The sequence below is a fragment of the Doryrhamphus excisus genome, linkage group LG13 (genome assembly GCF_037039965.1).
Source record: "Doryrhamphus excisus strain RoL-2023G ecotype Guam linkage group LG13, RoL_Dexc_Guam_v1.1, whole genome shotgun sequence".
Lineage (NCBI taxonomy): Eukaryota > Metazoa > Chordata > Actinopteri > Syngnathiformes > Syngnathidae > Doryrhamphus > Doryrhamphus excisus.
In genome coordinates, this window is record NC_136369.1 from 14,287,962 (window position 1) to 14,305,774 (window position 17,813).

At 42.0% G+C, this 17,813-nt stretch overlaps 1 protein-coding gene across 1 annotated transcript in view; it reads left to right on the forward strand.

Moving 5' to 3' along the window:
- Nucleotides 1–17,813, forward strand: part of ush2a (Usher syndrome 2A (autosomal recessive, mild)) — a 153,944-nt gene that overhangs the window by 66,546 nt on the left and 69,585 nt on the right. Inside the window, exons 43-50 of the mRNA XM_078795872.1 lie at nucleotides 19–178; nucleotides 2,851–3,013; nucleotides 3,103–3,250; nucleotides 6,548–6,705; nucleotides 7,619–7,766; nucleotides 9,551–9,706; nucleotides 12,199–12,346; nucleotides 13,206–13,348. Of these exons, the coding sequence (XP_078651998.1) occupies nucleotides 19–178; nucleotides 2,851–3,013; nucleotides 3,103–3,250; nucleotides 6,548–6,705; nucleotides 7,619–7,766; nucleotides 9,551–9,706; nucleotides 12,199–12,346; nucleotides 13,206–13,348 (1,224 nt within the window). The remainder of the gene's footprint in view (nucleotides 1–18; nucleotides 179–2,850; nucleotides 3,014–3,102; nucleotides 3,251–6,547; nucleotides 6,706–7,618; nucleotides 7,767–9,550; nucleotides 9,707–12,198; nucleotides 12,347–13,205; nucleotides 13,349–17,813) is intronic.

The following is a 17,813-nucleotide window of genomic DNA, read 5'->3' on the forward strand; positions in this document are numbered from 1 at the left end:
CCTTGATGTGCATTACAGATCTCGGCGTCTATACCGCTCACATCCTGGTGTTGTCTGCATGCACCGCCGTTGGATGCACCAACAGTTCACAGGTCACAATGTTGACCTCTCAGCTTCCTCCCGGGCCACTACGAGCACCAACTCTGACCTTGCTGGACTCGCGGACCATTCTGGTGGAGTAAGCACACTCTGATCATTCTACATTGCACATACAGTGCAATCATATGCTGTATAAGAGAAATGGTAGCAGAGCTCTGGTGACCTTCTGGAGCTGTGTTTACCATGCACAATATTCATTTGATACACTGCGCTTGACCTTTCCTCTTTACATGCCTGAGGAAGATAAATCCTGTACACTTTTTACCAACCTGTTCATTTGAAAATGTCGCTGGACATTGTGTCACTGTTGGTGTGTGATTGCTGCATACAAAATACACACACACACATGCATATATATATGTGTATATATATATTTTTTATTTATTATTTTTTTCAAGAAAAGATACAGAAGCATGCTGCATGCTTGCATCTTTATATTACATGTCTTTCATTATTTAGGGTTGCTCTGATAGATTGCCCACCGATTGATATCGGCCGATAATCGCTTTAAAAAGTCGATCAGGTCCGACCCCACTTCTACAGTGTGATGTAAGTTTTGCACCCTGCAAAACGTGCATCAAAACTGTCTCACCGGATTGGCGCTTTGAAAAGCTTTAGATTGGTGCGGTATTTGAGCAATTACTTGAGCGGCAGTGTGCGGTGAGTTTGAGGCTCGCGATGTGATCATCCTTCAGGCAGCGGATGTAAAGCCCCGGTTCGAACCTGCTGTACTTTTGGGTTGAGTACCACCACAGTACAGATTTGGGAGCATGCTGACACTTTGTAGCACTTTTAGTGCAGGAGGAACTTGCGTTGTGTGCAGGGCTGCGGCGTGCTACGGATGACACACAGTGCTTTTAGTCAGCCTGATAGCCCCTTTTATGCGTCTGTAGCTTAGATGCTAATGGTGTGTGTTTGTGCGGTTCTAAGAAGCGCTATTGTACACTTTATCCACATTTCACATATGCAATGTAATTATGTAATGCAAATTGGGATGTATTTATGGGGTATTTTGGGAAATATGTTTGTTTTCAGTTCCAGCCAACATGTTGCTGGAATGACATTTACTTTCAGTGTGCACTGTGCACACCTTCAGCAAGGCCGGATTAGCACCAAATTATTCACCCTCATAGACCCCCACCTAGGGCAAATGTCTGAATTGGATTATTAGAATTGAAAGATTAACCTTTTTTCTCCATTGTAACAAAAGTAAGGAAAAATTGATCTGCACCTTTGTCAAGCTCCAATATTTAATAAATGTAGCATTTTACTGAAAACAAATAAACACAAATTGAAATGTGAACTGTAAAAAGTTTTTACTTATTAAACCAAGATAGGTAAGTGCCCGTGTCTTTTGTCTATAAAGGGGTGACAGCTGGGGAAACAAATTCCATGTTGTAATATTTCATCCTTGACATTACTGCCATCTGTACAGCAGGGTCAAGAATTGTGCCATGAGTATTTAAACCATTTTCAGCTATAAATTCACCCGCTGTGGGAAGGACTGGGTATTGCCTCGTTAGCACATTGGCAACAGGCAAAGGTTGAGAGATCACGCGTGGTCAATACATCCCTATTGTGTCTGTGAGAAAGGCTGAGGAAGACAAAAATGTGCAACATCTGTGAGAAGAATGAAGAGCGAGAAAGGTGTAAGTGATGAATTTGAAAGCTTGACAGAGGGTGGGGGGGGGGGGGTGGATGCAAATGCAAGAAATGTAAGGAAGTGAGGGTGAGAGACTGTGAGAAAGGTTGAGGGAGGATGCTGGATGGGAATGCAGCTATATCAGCAGATTTATCCTCTACCCCTCGACTCGCACTATATCTGACACAAATACATTCATACACGCACGATACGAGACCTGTACAGCCACGTTTACAAACATTGTTAAAGAATTTCACCTCATCTGGATGCATAAACACAAATTCACACTCAAAATTGTATAGTCCTCTCAGAAGAATTTTTGTCCACGTTGTGTTTTTTTTTTTCTTCCCCCAAAACCATTTGTACAATAAATTACACTGCAAAATTGTTCCAACTTGCCTTTGATTGAGCTTTTCAGAAGTGCTCATACATCACAGGGCCAATTGACAGCATATAAATCTTATAAAGAATGTGATAGATTAGTCAAGAGCGGCTAATTGTGTGCTAACACACGCTCATCAGTCATTCACAAACCGCTGTTTAAAGGGAGGAACCAAGAAAGGAATTTATCACGTTTTAAAATTGCCGCCCCCCCATGCTAGCACACTAATAGGAGTTGGCCTACTCTGGGCTGTTACATGAAGTATTTATATTGTACACTGACTATTTACTTACTGTGTCCTCCTCACAATTATTTGGCTTTTGGCTGAAATCAAATATATTCTTTTCAACACATCTGTATTTGTAAATGGCCGGCTCTGCCATAATAGTCTATTTTAAAGCTTACAAAGATGTTAGTAAGGCTAAAATCTCACCAAAATGACTACACACAGATACCTTAAACAGCTGGGAAATCATATACCTGTTTAACTAGAATTAATAATATCGTTGGTAGTGTTTTTAATCAGTAACAGTGTGCTCCTCCATAACAATATGATAAAAAAAAATACTTTTTGTGAGGTTAACCGATGCTCTACATGTTTAGGATTACAGTAAATTGCAATCTTTAATACTCCTAACTAGTAACCCAGAATTGTCCTGATTAAAACTGAATAAAATAAGCTGTGCTGTGGTTTAAAATATGTATTTGTTTCCTCATTCGTTGCTAGGTGGTCGCGACCTTCTCAGGTCAATGGCGTTCTGGAGTTCTATTCCATCTTCCTGTCACAAGGTGCTTCGGAGCCCACCCTAGTCTACAACAGTTCAAAACATGTTGAAGACCACACACTCCGCAACCTATCTCCTGGCACAGCCTACACCATCAGTGTGGCTGTGAGTCCTTCTTTTACTCTTTTGAAGTCATTTCAAGTCATTAGTTTCACCAACACTTACAAGTACACTTGTGTTTGTGTGCATCGTAGGCTTGCACAGGTGGTGGCTGTACAAGAAGCCCCCCCGCTGTGGCCGAGACTGAGGAGAGCACCCCGGAGAATGTCCCGGCACCAATCGTCACCCCTTTGTCCCCAAATGCACTTAACATCAGCTGGACAGCTCCTGATAAGCCCAACGGTGAGGAAAAGCACACCTGCATGGCATATTTACCCTGCATGCACTCCAAATACAGACAAATGTACTTTATTTCACTTAATTGTAGTATTGTATTATACATACTCCTGGAAGTTGCCTTATCTTATCTTAATCTATGTGTGAAAATATGAAAGATCAGCAAAAGTCATGACGGCAACAACATTACGAGACTTAAAAAGCATTGAATGAAAAACATTGTCAGTACAGCCATGATTCCAGGAAAGACCTCTGTGTTGTTCAGGTGAACCACAACACTGAAGAACAATGCCCTTATGTTAAATTTGAATCATATGAATGTGCAATAGGGTTGAAGTCAAAGGGGGAGAGAAGCCAAGACGGGTTGCAGGAAGGATTGTGACACAAATAGATAAAGTAGAGGAGGACATACATTGGGACCAGTGTGCCCCTGTGCTCCTTTAAGTGGAGGAAAAGTGCTCCCTTTTGACGGAAAAGAGTACTGCAGGCTGGAAGCCTTTTCTCCCTCTCATCCACTGTTTCTCTTTGACTTTTTTTTTACTGCATCTTATAAAGATGTCTTATATTCCACATGTGGGTTCGACTCCAGTGTTGCATCCTTGCATCATGTGTCTTCAGGACATATGTTTTCTAATTTACTAGACTAATTAAGTCCTTCATATTCATGGAAACTTATTTTTCATTTTCAAATACTTGGCAATCAGAATCTGTAGAAACTTGGAATTTTAAGATGATAATGACAGTTTTGTCAATGCAAAAATAAATCCTCCAAGATACAGTACATACTGTACCCAAGCACACTTCACACCAGGCTTTAAGCACATGATTATGAATTATGTGAGCCGCTTATTTCTAACCTCCACCAGACTTTTTTTTAATTTTATTTCCTTTTGTGTTTTGTTGTGCAGGATTATGCAATAAACTACTTAAATGAGTTCCATGAAACTTTATGGAGCGTTGGGGACTGGGCCAAGAAAGATTCCTGAATGTTTTTGGTGTGGATTCAGAGAGAGTCCTACGAGATGAGCTTTTTTTAATCAGTTACCTTTAATTCCTCATTGAATAATACATGAATCTACTTGACAGAATTGATGCATACTGTATGTAGCTGGTGGGTATCTGTTGCTGTCTCCAGCTTGTTTTATTCCTCAAAACAACCCAACCAGAATAAAAAGACAAGTCACACACAATGTGGAGAGACATGGTTTCCACAGGAACTAATGCCATGAAGGTGTGATCCAAAATGAACATGGTTCATTGATTGGTCAACCTTGGCGTTGGTCTGTTCTACAGTGAGTTCATTCATTCATTCATTCATTCATTTTCTACCGCTTTTCCTCATGAGGGTCGTGGGGGGTGCTGGAGCCTATCCCAGCTGTCTTCGGACGAGAGGCGGGGTACACCCTGGACTGGTGGCCAGCCAATCACAGGGCACATATAGACAAACAACCATTCACACTCACATTCATACCTATGGACAATTTGCAGTGGCCAATTAACCTAGCATGTTTTGGGAATGTGGGAGGAAACAGTGAGTTCCATTCTAGTCATTATGTAACTGCACATACTGTATGCTGACTCCACCCCCGGAAATGTATGCATATTATACAGTGCTATTCATAAAGATGTACTGCAGGTTGAGCTAACACCACTTAGCACACAATACACTGACATGTTAATGATGAAGTGACTACAGTCTGACAACAAAATGAATTGAGGATTGAGAAGGCCATGTGAGGATTTGCCAGCCCATTTCACAGTCCCCAACATACAAACGCACTGCCACATATTATCGGATGTTATTGCCATGCTCGTTAAAGTATGTGTAATTCCATAATGCGTGTGTGCGCAGTGTGAATTGTGTGTGTTTTACGCTTAATGCCACATGAGTGCATTTCGCTCCATAAACCCTGTGATGTGTGCGCATATTAGCCAGGGTAAATTACTTAAAGCTTTCCCCCCATCTGATGACAGAAATGTATAACAAGGGAGACACTTAATCATGATTACCTGATTGCCTCTTGCTCTTTTTTTTTCTTAAAAAGGCGGAGAAGCATTGCACACTTTTTTTTTATACTTTCTTTTGTCAAAAAATGACAATGACAATGGTGATGGGTTACAGAGGAGTGAGATTTTGTGTTATTTTCTCTCTTTCGTCCTGTCTCTTCCTCTCCCCCCGCCTTCTCCCCAATTCCGCAGGGATTTGTGGGGGATAATCCTCTCGGGGATTAGGTCGGGGCAACACGCAGACAAAGAGGGGAAATAAGCCTGTTATGCATTCGCTGCTTCATTTCCCAACCTGTCTTTATTACAGCCTATACTGATATGGGCTTATTCACGCACACACGCGTACGCACACATAAACACACACACGCACCCTCACATGCATGTGATTGGCCACATTAAGAGCTCCCCTGATGTAACTGGTGTCCACAGGGTTTTTGTGTCTTCATTTCCCTGATAGGTGTGTGTATCTGTATTGGTGAAATAATAAAACCCACACATGATTAAAGCAGAATAGACTCTTAGTTCTTAGCACTGATCTTTTGAGCCCCCCAGTATGCATTTTTATTAAGGCAAAGTACATTTGGCGTTTCCTTTTTTATTAGGTGGAGGTAATTATTGGGCTGGCATGTATGTGTATTCATGGCCTTGTATCTTGCATCTATCTGTGTTTATATGCAGAGTACCTGTGTGTGTGTGTGTGTGTGTGTGTGTGCACCCTCTCAGGGTTTTTATCCCTGTAATGCCTTAGGTAACATTAGTGATGTCTTCATCACCAAATCCCACTAAAACACACACAGGTCTGAAGGCCCAGTTTCACTTTCCATTTACATGTCAATCCATAGGCCTCAGGCTGTGTCTAAAGTCACAACCATTACTCTACCAGTGGAATTCCGCGCAGTGGAAACACTGACGGATGCAGGATAGAGACAGCAAGACGTATTTTCGTCTCTGTAACGGACATAAAAGCCTTAATTTTCTCAAAAATGGACGAGGCGCCTTATAATCTGGTGCTGTAAAAATATAACATAATAGCACGTAATAGCATGATGGCAGTGATAAACCAATGAGAGAATTACGTAATATGTACAGTACATACGCCTAACGTCCGCCACTCCTCTGGGGCTGCAAAACAATATTGCGCTTATCTCTCCACTACTGTGAAAATGTAAAGTAAAGCAAATAAATTCTGAGCCTGCCATCAAGGATGAAGAAATGTAGAAATACCAAAATGCAACCATCTATGTGCTGTATGTTTCTCCTACTTTCCAAAACCCTGTGTGTGATGTTTTTTGGCAGGAATCATAACCAGCTATGGCCTTTGGATGGATGGCGTTATCATATCAAACACAAGTTCCTCTCAGTGCTTCTTGGTGGTGAAGGAGCTGTCTCCATGGAGCAGACATGTACTCAGGCTTCAGGCCTGCACAGCGCGTGGCTGCGGCAAGGGACCCATGGTCAGTGAGATGTGATGTGGTGTACAACCATTCACTCATCCTGTATGTATTTATTCATGTTGGTCAAGGCTATGATGCTTGGTGACAAGTGGGTCCCAAACTTCATAGACCCGTACCCCTTCAGACATTAGACATGAACCCATGTACCCCCTTTCTCACCCATTTGCACCCATAACAGTGCAAAATGTAAATTCTTGCACATTTTCATCTGGTCTTAAAGTTTTGATCAGCAGTGTATATACATTATATTTTAACAATTTCAGAATGTATTTATTTATTGTTTACAAATATACTTATTTGTTCATATGATGAACACACAACAACCAACAACTTCCTTTCTGTCTCCTTTCTTCTGCACTGTACTCCTCATATGGTGAGGCCTTCAAGCGTTTAGTTCTGCCTTAGGCTTTCAGACACAATGTAGTCACATTGTTTTTCTTTTACTCAGGATCTACACTGCGTGTTTATTATTGTAGACACTGAAGCAATGATATACTACACTTTTTTTTTACTCTATCCATTATACAATGTGTGGGTGTATGTGTGTGAGCATGCACGTGCCACCGGGTGTCATAAAGGTGATCGATTCTCTCAGCTCAATAACGAGGGTTGGCGTGATGACGGTGACATTTGGTGGGAAATGTCACTCCTTGCTCAACGATGCCTCTGACGACAGGCCGTATTTTGGGGCATTTTTCCAATACGGACGCCATATTTAGTTGGCTAAAACAGCTGACGCAGGAGGACAGGCGACGTGAAGTAGGGACAGCATGAAAGGGAGAATGGAGAGAACACTATGTGAATGGAAAAATGGGAAAGAAGGGATGTAAAGAACATGTATTATGTACTACAGTGTTGTATATTCATTCATATTAATTCAATATGGATTATTGTTCTTTTTTTTTTTAATCAGGTGGAAACGCACACTTTAGAGATGGCTCCAGAAGGTCCAATGATGCTAGAATTGACTAACCAGAGTTCTAGATCTCTAAGAGCCCGCTGGACTGCTCCACCAAGACCCAATGGCAACATGAGATACACACTATATCATCACAGTCAAGGTAAGTCATCACTTAGCCCAAACTGTCCTAGTTGGTGTTTAATACTTTGTCAGGTTTTAGGTGCAATTAATTAATACTAAGGTTAAAATCGTCTGATTTCTGTAAAAAAAAAAACAAAACGGACATATCACTTAAGGTTGCCAACAAAATGACGCATCTCGTATCATGCCTGCCACAAGCTATGCCAATCGGTGCCAGAGTGTTTGATCACTACCTTACCAAATCTTCAATCGACTACTCTTGCATTTTTGTTTACACACTTTGCCTAATTGTCTATGGCTGCATTGGTGGCAGCTAGCTAGCTTCTTGTCCTTGGACGACAATTGTGACATTTTACCACAATGACTTTTTGTTTTTTTAAACAAACAAGCAGGTTATTTTGGAGCTTGTTTTTGCCCCACTAGGAAGGCACAAGTGTATACTGTAACGTTCACGGGTACGTACCAACTTCTTTATAGTTATCAGATGTGGTCAGAGTTTTATAACCATGAAACAAATGGTCAATGATCTATAGGCCCTTTGTTGAAAAGCCCCACCTCTCCCCCTTTTGAGATGTAGTTGATGGCGACCATGTTTTTCAACTTGTTCAGATTTTATTGACTGATTCACCAAAACATCCTACACTATATATAGTGGGTCTATTGTAGGCAGCATTAGTGAGAAATTTCTAGCCCATCTGACTAATGGGATCAAACTTTGGGATTTAATAACATCCACTAACTGCACATAGTAGTTGGGATTGTATGCAGTGCTTCAGGAATAGACAAGTTAGCTTACACATACACATACATGCTGTATGTTTCATCAAGGGCAGTAGCTTCATTGTTATAAATTCCTCCTTCCAACTTTTACAATGACTTCATAGACGCTAAGCAAAACAATGCACACAAACACAACTTTGTGTGAAAGTCAGGCAAAAAAAAGCATACGGCTAACAAAAATAATCAAATTGTTGTGCTGGTTTAGAAAAGTTGAGACATGATTTCACCTGTGTACCGAGAAGAGGATTCAGGAGACCAAAGCAAAGTGTGGAGATTGACTTGAGAACAAAGTCAAGTTGCAGTAGAACAACAGGATGAGAGGCCCATGCGTCCATAGATGTACTGGAAAAGATTGCAAGGCAACACATGACAAACAACAGAACAGTGAAAGCCAGCCAACACAAACAAGAAAAGGATCGGTGAAAGTAGACAGAAAAAGGGGGGGGGGGTGTAGAAAATTGAACAAAATGAGAACAGAATGACTGAACACAAACTTGCACAGTGGTTCTTTAACTTGTACAAATTCATCAAGTCACACACACACACACACGCACACACTCCGAGACGAGCTGTTTGATGTGCGCCTCACACAGGAAGGAGTGGAGGGAGGAATAGAAGAGGTGCACTAGAAAGAGATGGTGTCTCGCTCTAGTTCCCCATCAGCCAGTGTCGCTTTGATACACAGTGCCTTCATCAGTTCACACAGGCCTGATATGTGTTTGTGTGCATCTGTCCATCTAAATATATTAGACTGGCTTGCATTGTGGGATTTTCTGATCCCTTTTCTTTGACTATCCTTGCATAGCCTCGGTATGGGAACCTCTCTCTTTTGATCATTCCCAGTTAGTAGTCCTCTATCTTCAACTCTCTCTCTCCCGCCTCCATTTCCCCATTCCACATGTGTGTATGTTTTATTAATCAGATTTTGGCTATCGCATTGATAATGCTAATAAAAAAAAAGTACTATTACAATCATTTTCTTCAGTGTATGCACCATATTCAGGCTTTACTCTCTTCGCTCAGGTGGCGATGTGGTGCTGGATGGAGGCACGGCAGCCGGCACGTGGTTGACTTTGACGGACCTGCAGCCGTACACCAACTACAGCTTCTGGGTCAGAGCTTGCAATACACGGGGCTGTGTGAAGAGCATGGTGCTTAATGTCACTACATCTACAGCAGGTACTAAAAAATGCCCCAACCTCCTTCAGCAACCAACAAGCCCAATCGTAGGCGAATTAAGGGGGATTTTCTACAAAATGTATGCACTGACATAAACTACATTCATTCATTCATTCATTTTTCTACCGCTTATCCTCACGAGGGTCGCGGTCGTGCTGGAGCCTATCCCAGCTGTCTTTGGGCGAGAGGCGGGTTCACCCTGGACCGATCGCCAGCCAATCACAGGACACATATTGAGAATATACTAACTCCACACAGAGATGGCCCAGGGTGGAATTGAACTAGGGTCTCCAAGCTGTGAGGCCTGCGTGCTAACCACTCGACTGCCGTGCAGCACATAAACTCCATACATTCATTCATTCATTCAATCATTTTCTACCGCTTTTTCCTCACGAGGGTCGCGGGGGTGCTGGAGCCTATCCCAGCTGTCTTCGGGCGAGAGGCGGGGTACACCCTGGACTGGTCGCCAGCCAATCACAGGGCACATATAGAGAATATGCAAACTCCACACAGAGATGGCCGAGGGTGGAATTGAACTAGGGTCTCCTAGCTGTGAGGCCTGCGTGCTAACCACTCGACTTCCGTGCAGCCCATAAACTACATACAGTTACATGAAAATTATTCTTATTAACTGATTAGGAAACCAAAAAGACCATTCTGTGTACATAAGGGGGTGCGTTGTAGAGACCCCCTGCATACTTCCGTAGTAAGAGCTGATCAGTGCAGAGTAGAGACCAAGGTAACAACACACATACAGTATAAGCAAACCTCAGCCCTTTAGTTAATCTTAACCAAAGGGCTGAATACATACCGCGCCCATTCCTCAAACAACAAAAGACACATTCGGGAAAGTTCCACTGTTCAAGTTCAAAACAAAGACATGAGAAAGTATAAATTTTAAATAGCAGACGTTTCCTCTCTTTCCAACCTGCTTTCTACCTCTGCGCCTCTGGCATCTCTTTAGACATCTTTAAGGCAAACTGTCTTGATGCGTCCTTGTTCCCTGAAAGAACAGAGGGGAGATAGCCGAGCAGGAGACACGAGAGAAGAGGAGGAGGAGAGCAGGCCCAGAGAAGTGAACATAAAAGTGCATAGTTTAAAATGATTAGTGACACCTCTGATATTGTACCTGCTAACACAGCATGAGAGAGACACAGGCTCACCACTAGGATGTGTGTACATGCTTGCATGTGTGTGAGTGTGTGTCTAATAGCCATTCTTGATGACGATAATGATAAGACGACTTCTGCAATCAGAAGAACAGAACCAGGGTGTTTGATTGAAGGGTCACTTCTCCACGTCCAAGGGGTTTCTCTTATGTTACACAGTCAAAACAACGGGCGCCCTCATTTTCTCCTTCTTTTGTCATCCTTAACATATCTGCATCCCATCCATTTCTACCAAGAGGGTGGTCATCATACCGACTCAAGATGCCTTTCAAAGCACAAATACTGGTCTATCAACTGGAGAAGAGGATAACTACTGAAGAGTGTTGCGTCTCCGGGTGTCCCTGGGTGTGTTTTTGTTTGAGAGAGGATGATTTTGTCTTATCATCACAAATATTAATAGACATCTAATTATTGCCTGCATTCTTGCTTTTTGAGGCATGGACTCTGGGGTAAACTTTTTTTGTTTAAATTTTGGAGTAAAATGGCCAAGAAACTAACACTGTAACTGTAACTGTTAATTTTAGCCCAGCAGACCCAGGCTTAGGATACTAAAAAAAACACATTCAATAGCACAGGACAACAATCAGGATGACTAAACAAGATAAGGAAGAGGGCCCAAGGGCTGGACATTATGTTTATAATTAACTACATGTTGAATGCTTTTATAACCTTCAAAAATAGCATTCCGCAAACATGAACCTCTGTGTTTTAAACAAGCCAGTTTTGCCAAATATGCCAATCGGCTAAAATCTCCAAAAAGACAATTCACACCACAGGAACTTGTGCAAGCGAACAGTCCAAGGCCACTCATGTGTCATGAACAGTTTATTAAAACACATTTGGCTTCACAAACACACCACCACTCCAAACAGTGCTCTGTATTATTCCTCTCTCCCTCAACCATAAGCCACAGTATGAAGCAATTGTTACAAATCTTGTCTTACCTTTGCTGTTTTTTTTTGTTGATAAGTCTATCTCTAATTTCTTTGTGAATGATACATGACCCCTAGTGACACAATGCAGGCATCTGTGTGAGCTAACACACTGCACACGTACTTGTGGGTCTATTGCATCGCATGCGTCAGTGGCTATATAGAATGGATGAAAAGGGGGTGTGCCGACAGGGCCTGGAACAGTTGGCTCTGCGCCTTGCTCAAGGAAGGGAACTACCATCTCCACTGAGCAATCCCTGTTTCCATATTTTGGGTTTGTGTTAGGTCCCTTGTGGGTCTCAAACCTGCCTAGCGCTGACTCTTTTTACATCGTACCCTAACTAATACATAGTTGGAAGAGGCTCACATCACCGCTTTTCTTTTTCTACAGCGCCAGATGGGTTGTCCGCCGTGAGACTCACTCATGCCACGAGCACCAGTCTAAATGTGTCTTGGTCCGAACCAGCCCACTCCAACGCCCCGGGCCTGCTTCACTACAGTCTACAAATGAGGACATCACCCCAGAGACCTGTGATAAGGCAAGTCGTCCATTGCGCGCACACACACAAAGCATGTATAAATGAGAGGAAAAAACTAATAATACCAAAATAAATTGTCACACTGTGTATGTCAGAACAAGGGTGAAGACAAATAAGCATGCACACGTACATGCGTGTAGATACATTATACAGAGCAGCGGAATATGTCACATCAAAATGACAGACCATTGCAACAAGCAAGGGGGAATGAGCTGAAAAGATGAGGATAAGACAAAAAGCCACACACAAAAAAAAAATCAAAGACGGCAGAAGGAGACAGACAGGTATGGAACATGAGGCTGTGCATCTGATATGTATTCATTACATGCTTCCTGACAACAAATTGCAATTTAATCCAAGAAGAGGAGGCTCTCATTCTGCGGTAATAAATAAATGACTAGGTACATGTATTATATATCAGACAAGCATGCCCTCCTCTTCTTCTGCTTTGGAAATCTCATTGTTCCCTGATTTATTCATTCATTCATCCCTTCTGCACATCTGATGCTAAATGGCCAGTGGCCCCTCATTTATGACAATATTCTCTTATCTTTCATCACATATGATGATTATATGAGACCCAACCAGGTGCTATGAGGCAGTGTAATTAAAAAGAGTGAGAATAACCCACACAATTAATCAATCTATATATTGCAACTCACCTACTGGCAACTGATCTGTTGATGTAATGAACATTCTTGACTTGGCCATAATTTGGGTTTGTTTTTGTTCAATACAACATTGTGCCCACTCGTCTGATGCTCTGTCCCAAAATAATGATCCATAAGCTAAAAAGTCAGGGCGCAGATACAGATATTTGTGGCATTAATGCTGTTTGTTGGTGCCAATCCACTTTTAGGCTCCTGGAAAATACAACAGACACTTTTTCCTATCATATGTCTGGCCTGTCTCCATACACCCAGTACCTATTCCGACTGGTGGTCTCACACTCACATGGACAGACAACAGGGCCCTGGGAAACTCTTTGTACAGCAGAAGACAGTAAGTGCACATTCTCTACATATATTTTTATTTCTTGTATTTTACAATGAGCACGCAGACCTCACAGCTAGGAGACCAGGGTTCAATTCCACCCTCGGCCATCTCTGTGTGGAGTTTGCATGTTCTCCCCGTGCATGCGTGGGTTTTCTCCGGGTACTCCGGTTTCCTCCCACATTCCAAAAACATGCTAGGTTAATTGGCGACTCCAAATTGTCCATAGGTATGAATGTGAGTGTGAATGGTTGTTTGTCTATACATATGTGCCCTGTGATTGGCTGGCGACCAGTCCAGGGTGTACCCCGCCTCTTGCTCGAAGACAGCTGGGATAGGCTCCAGCAGCCCCTGCGACCCTCATGAGGATAAGCGGTAGAAAATGAATGTATTTTACAATGGCTTTTCCAAGGTAAAACACAGTCAATGATGCTGAAGTCTCAAATAACCAAAACGGTACAGGTGATGTTTTAAGTAATTTTTTACAGGTGTAAAAATAAGTGAACCCCTTTTCTAGCTTAACAGTATAACTCCTGGTCAGAACTTGACAAATTATTTGTGTAAAATGAATAGAAAAGTGCACCAATCAATAGGGAAGCCATCACCATAGAAGTGGAAATGAACATTATAGAATGTCCAGGGGGAGCAGCTTAAAGATTATTGAATGCGAATGAATGCTACAGGGGGTCATGGATTCTGTGTGCTGTTACAAGCTCATATCTCTGTCCAGTGAAAAGTAGAATGATTTTAACTGAAACATAACAACAACAACAAACCTAGCAATAAGTAAAAAAAAGCAAACACTTATTTGAGCAAACTGAAACAACAGTGAGCGACAGTGAGCCTTACATACTGTACACTGTGCGTGTGTGTGTCTGTGTGTGTCTGTGTTTCTGGGTGTGAGTGACCTAGCCAGTGTCATTGTGGGCTAATTGTGTTAATAGAATCATATTAGCCACTGGTGCTGCCTCTTCACTGCAAAGTTATATATTAATTAGCACCACATCATTGCAGCATACATAATCATTAAGCAGCTGAGATTTGCATACGTTTGATATGTGTGCATGTACACACCACAAGAAATGTTCTGCCTTGTTGATGTATACAGCACCAATGCCTCCTCACACGCCGCTACTTTCAGGCACACACATCTGCACACATTTAGGATGTATTAGATTATGGCAACACTTCCCTCGACTTATTATGCAGAATTAAATTCAAAACACACACACAAATCTATTTGTGTCACTATCTGCTCAACAATTAGGCCAAATCATACAATATTATGTATACTAATTATAGGGCGGGCTCATTCTAAAATAATTAGAGCCTATTATGGCACATACATTCAAATATGCATGCGGTACAGTGTTTATTTTGTTAGAATGTACAGTCACCATTCACCCAATCGACTGAGATGTGACCTTGTGCCCATTTGTTATAATATATACTATACTACACTGTACAGTTAGGCACACCCTATATTGAATTTGTAAGTATTCTTATAAACTTATATGTAGCATAGGTTTGCTCTTCTATCTCAATGTTCCTCACCTCTTCATCTCCTCATTCTGCCTCTTTTGCATTTGAACAGTGGCTTTCACCTCTTCTATTTGACTGACGAGCACTTTAAGTATTTACGAGCAGGGATAGACAGAATAGAAAAAGTAAGATAAGAAATAAAGAGAAAATTGGAGCGGAAAATACAGGACTCTAAGGTATAGGATGAGGAATGGGAGGAAAGTAAGGAGAGTGCTAATGACAGAACAGAGAAATCGAGAGACCCACGTTTCCTCCTTTCCTTTTTATCATTCCATTAAAGTTTTATATCCATCTTTTTAATGTAATTTGGTCCCTATGAATTCTTGCCGCTGCAGAACAGACAGACGGCTCCTGTGAACATAAACTCTGGCCGTGTTGGACAGCTCCCTTTCCTCTGTCTACTCCCATGTTCACACCAGCTAAGTGATCTAAGTGAGTGTGTCTCTGTCGGAAGGGTGTGTGTGTGTGTGTTTTAGCATGTTCAAGAGACTATGATTAAAAGCACACTTTTGACAAAATGTTCTTAGCCCAGCAGTCTTGACAGTGTGTATTTGTGTATACATGTGTAAAACTATGTGAACATTTTCAAAAAGGACTGACAGATATGAGGTGATAGGTAATGACAGACACAAAGATCCTATGTTCCGGTATGTATCCTGAACCTGATTTTGGAATGGCTTGAAAATGAATTGAGAAATCTTGAAAGGAGTTTCCTATGTTGGGTGGTTGGACTCACCCTAAGGGGGCGAGGCGTGAGCCCCTCAGTCATACAGGAGAGGCTCAGAGGAGAGCCGCTGCTCCTTCATAGTTGAAGCCAGCCAGTTCAGGTGGCTTGGGCATCTAGTCCGGATGCCTCCTGGACACTTCCCTGGTGAGGTGATCCGGGCATGCCAAGCTAGGAGAAGGCCCGCGGGGCAGACCTGGGACACGCTGGAGGGATTATGTCTCACAGCTGGCCTGGGAACGACTTGGTGCCGTCCCAGTGGAAGTGGGGGAGGTGTCTGGGGACCAAGAAGTCTGGGCTTCCCTACTGAGATTGCTGCTCCCGCAACCCGGACGCGGATAAGCAGACGAAAATGGATGGATAGATGGATGATGGATGAAAGAAATCTTGTTCTTGAAATCTTGAAATGTTGAAATAAATCGTAGAAGAAGAGGAAGTAGTGTTACAAAAAAACACGTTTTTGGAATGTGTGGTCAGTGGGAAAGTCCTTAATGAATGAGATGGTTTAAAAGTGGAATGCTTGGAAATGGTTGAGGAATGTGCAGTGGAAGTTTGAAAAATGGCCCATTCTTTTTCAATGGGATGAAAATGTTGTTACAATTTTGGAATATCTGGAATTTTTTTAAAAATATCTGAATGAATAGAAAACTATTCCCAAATGAAAATTAAGGAGGACAAAAAAAATGGTGGCATAAGAATAATCAGTGGTTATACAAAGTGTGAATGCTTAAGCACAACTAGGCTGATTTCAATGATTTTATGCCTGGACTAAGAAACATATTTGATTCCAATGCAATGTATTATTTGCTAACGTTTCACTGTTCCCCTTTTATATCCCATAGATCGGTCTGAAGGTTAGCGGGAATTATACAAATCCCTCCCAAATGTCAGCTCTTGGAAGTACCATTGCAACAAATTTGAATGACTGACAATTCCGAGTTAGTTCGGCGGTCGTGGTTACTCAAAGGATATAATGCACATTACGCGTACTCGTGATGTGAGGGGATACAAATCAAGCTCATGACCTTGACAGCACCTTCTCACTTGCTCCTCTTGGCGTCTCCTCAAGCAGCAGAGACGACATTAGGAAGTAAAGATATGAAATGCAATGTAAATTCTCACACTATTGCTTGTCATGGTTTGACACCGCACCGTAAGCGTGGCGATAACACTTAAGCTGCGCTTCCATTCTGACTTCTAGGAGCACAACTCACCTTCAGAATCTCCTGTCACACACACTCCTCAAGAAGGTACATAAGGCCAAATATTGCTACTCTTTTGATGTTGATATACATTTAAATGTGCGCAACCTGATTTGCACAACGGGATACTAAATAAGTATGCACGCACACACATTTGCGAACCCACCATCTTTCCTCCCTCCCTCTTCCCTAGCCCCTTGTCACTTGATTGTGTTATTACTATGCTAACCAAATCCTTATAAATGTGATTTAAGGCTTGGCGGCCCCCACACTTCCACTTTAGCCTTCTGCTACCATGTTTTACTGAAGAGAGGAGGCGTAAGAGAGAGAGGGGGAGGAAAGGCGGAAAGACGCAGGGTTGTCGAGGTACGACGACAGAGACACTCGGAACGACAGACAAGGAAATACAAAAGCGTTTGAGATGAGGAAGGCAACGCATTCTTTCAACGCCCCTTTCCTTCCTATCCGCAGAGCAGTAAAGTGTCAGTAAAATAAAAAAGGAAAAAGCATCACCTGCATCTTAAATGAAAATTTCAATTGAAAAACTTAACAGCCCTTCAAATTGCAGAATTTTACACGCGCCAGTAAAGCTTAAATAACACTCAACACTTGGAGGGGGAGGTGGAAGGGGGTGTGGGTGACACAAGGGTTACTTGGTGTCGGTGAGGTGGGCTTGATCAAGGTGACTGCCTTATGCTTGGTGCTTTGCTAGGCTCAAAATTAAGAAAAATAATTGAGTTTTACCATTTATTATTATATGTACATGCATATCAGTAACGTGCAGTCAGGGGGAGGCAGGTGAAACGTTTTTTTGACACTCCTAAAGGCAAGTTTATTTGTAGAGCACAAGTCATACAAAAGATAAGATGTGGGTAAAATCATAATACAATCATTACATAAAATCTGTTCAGTTGTCATATGCACTGTTAAAGTGTTTTCAGCTTGGATTAGAACATTAAACATTGATGCGATATCAGCATAACATTTTAGATATACGTTCGTTTTT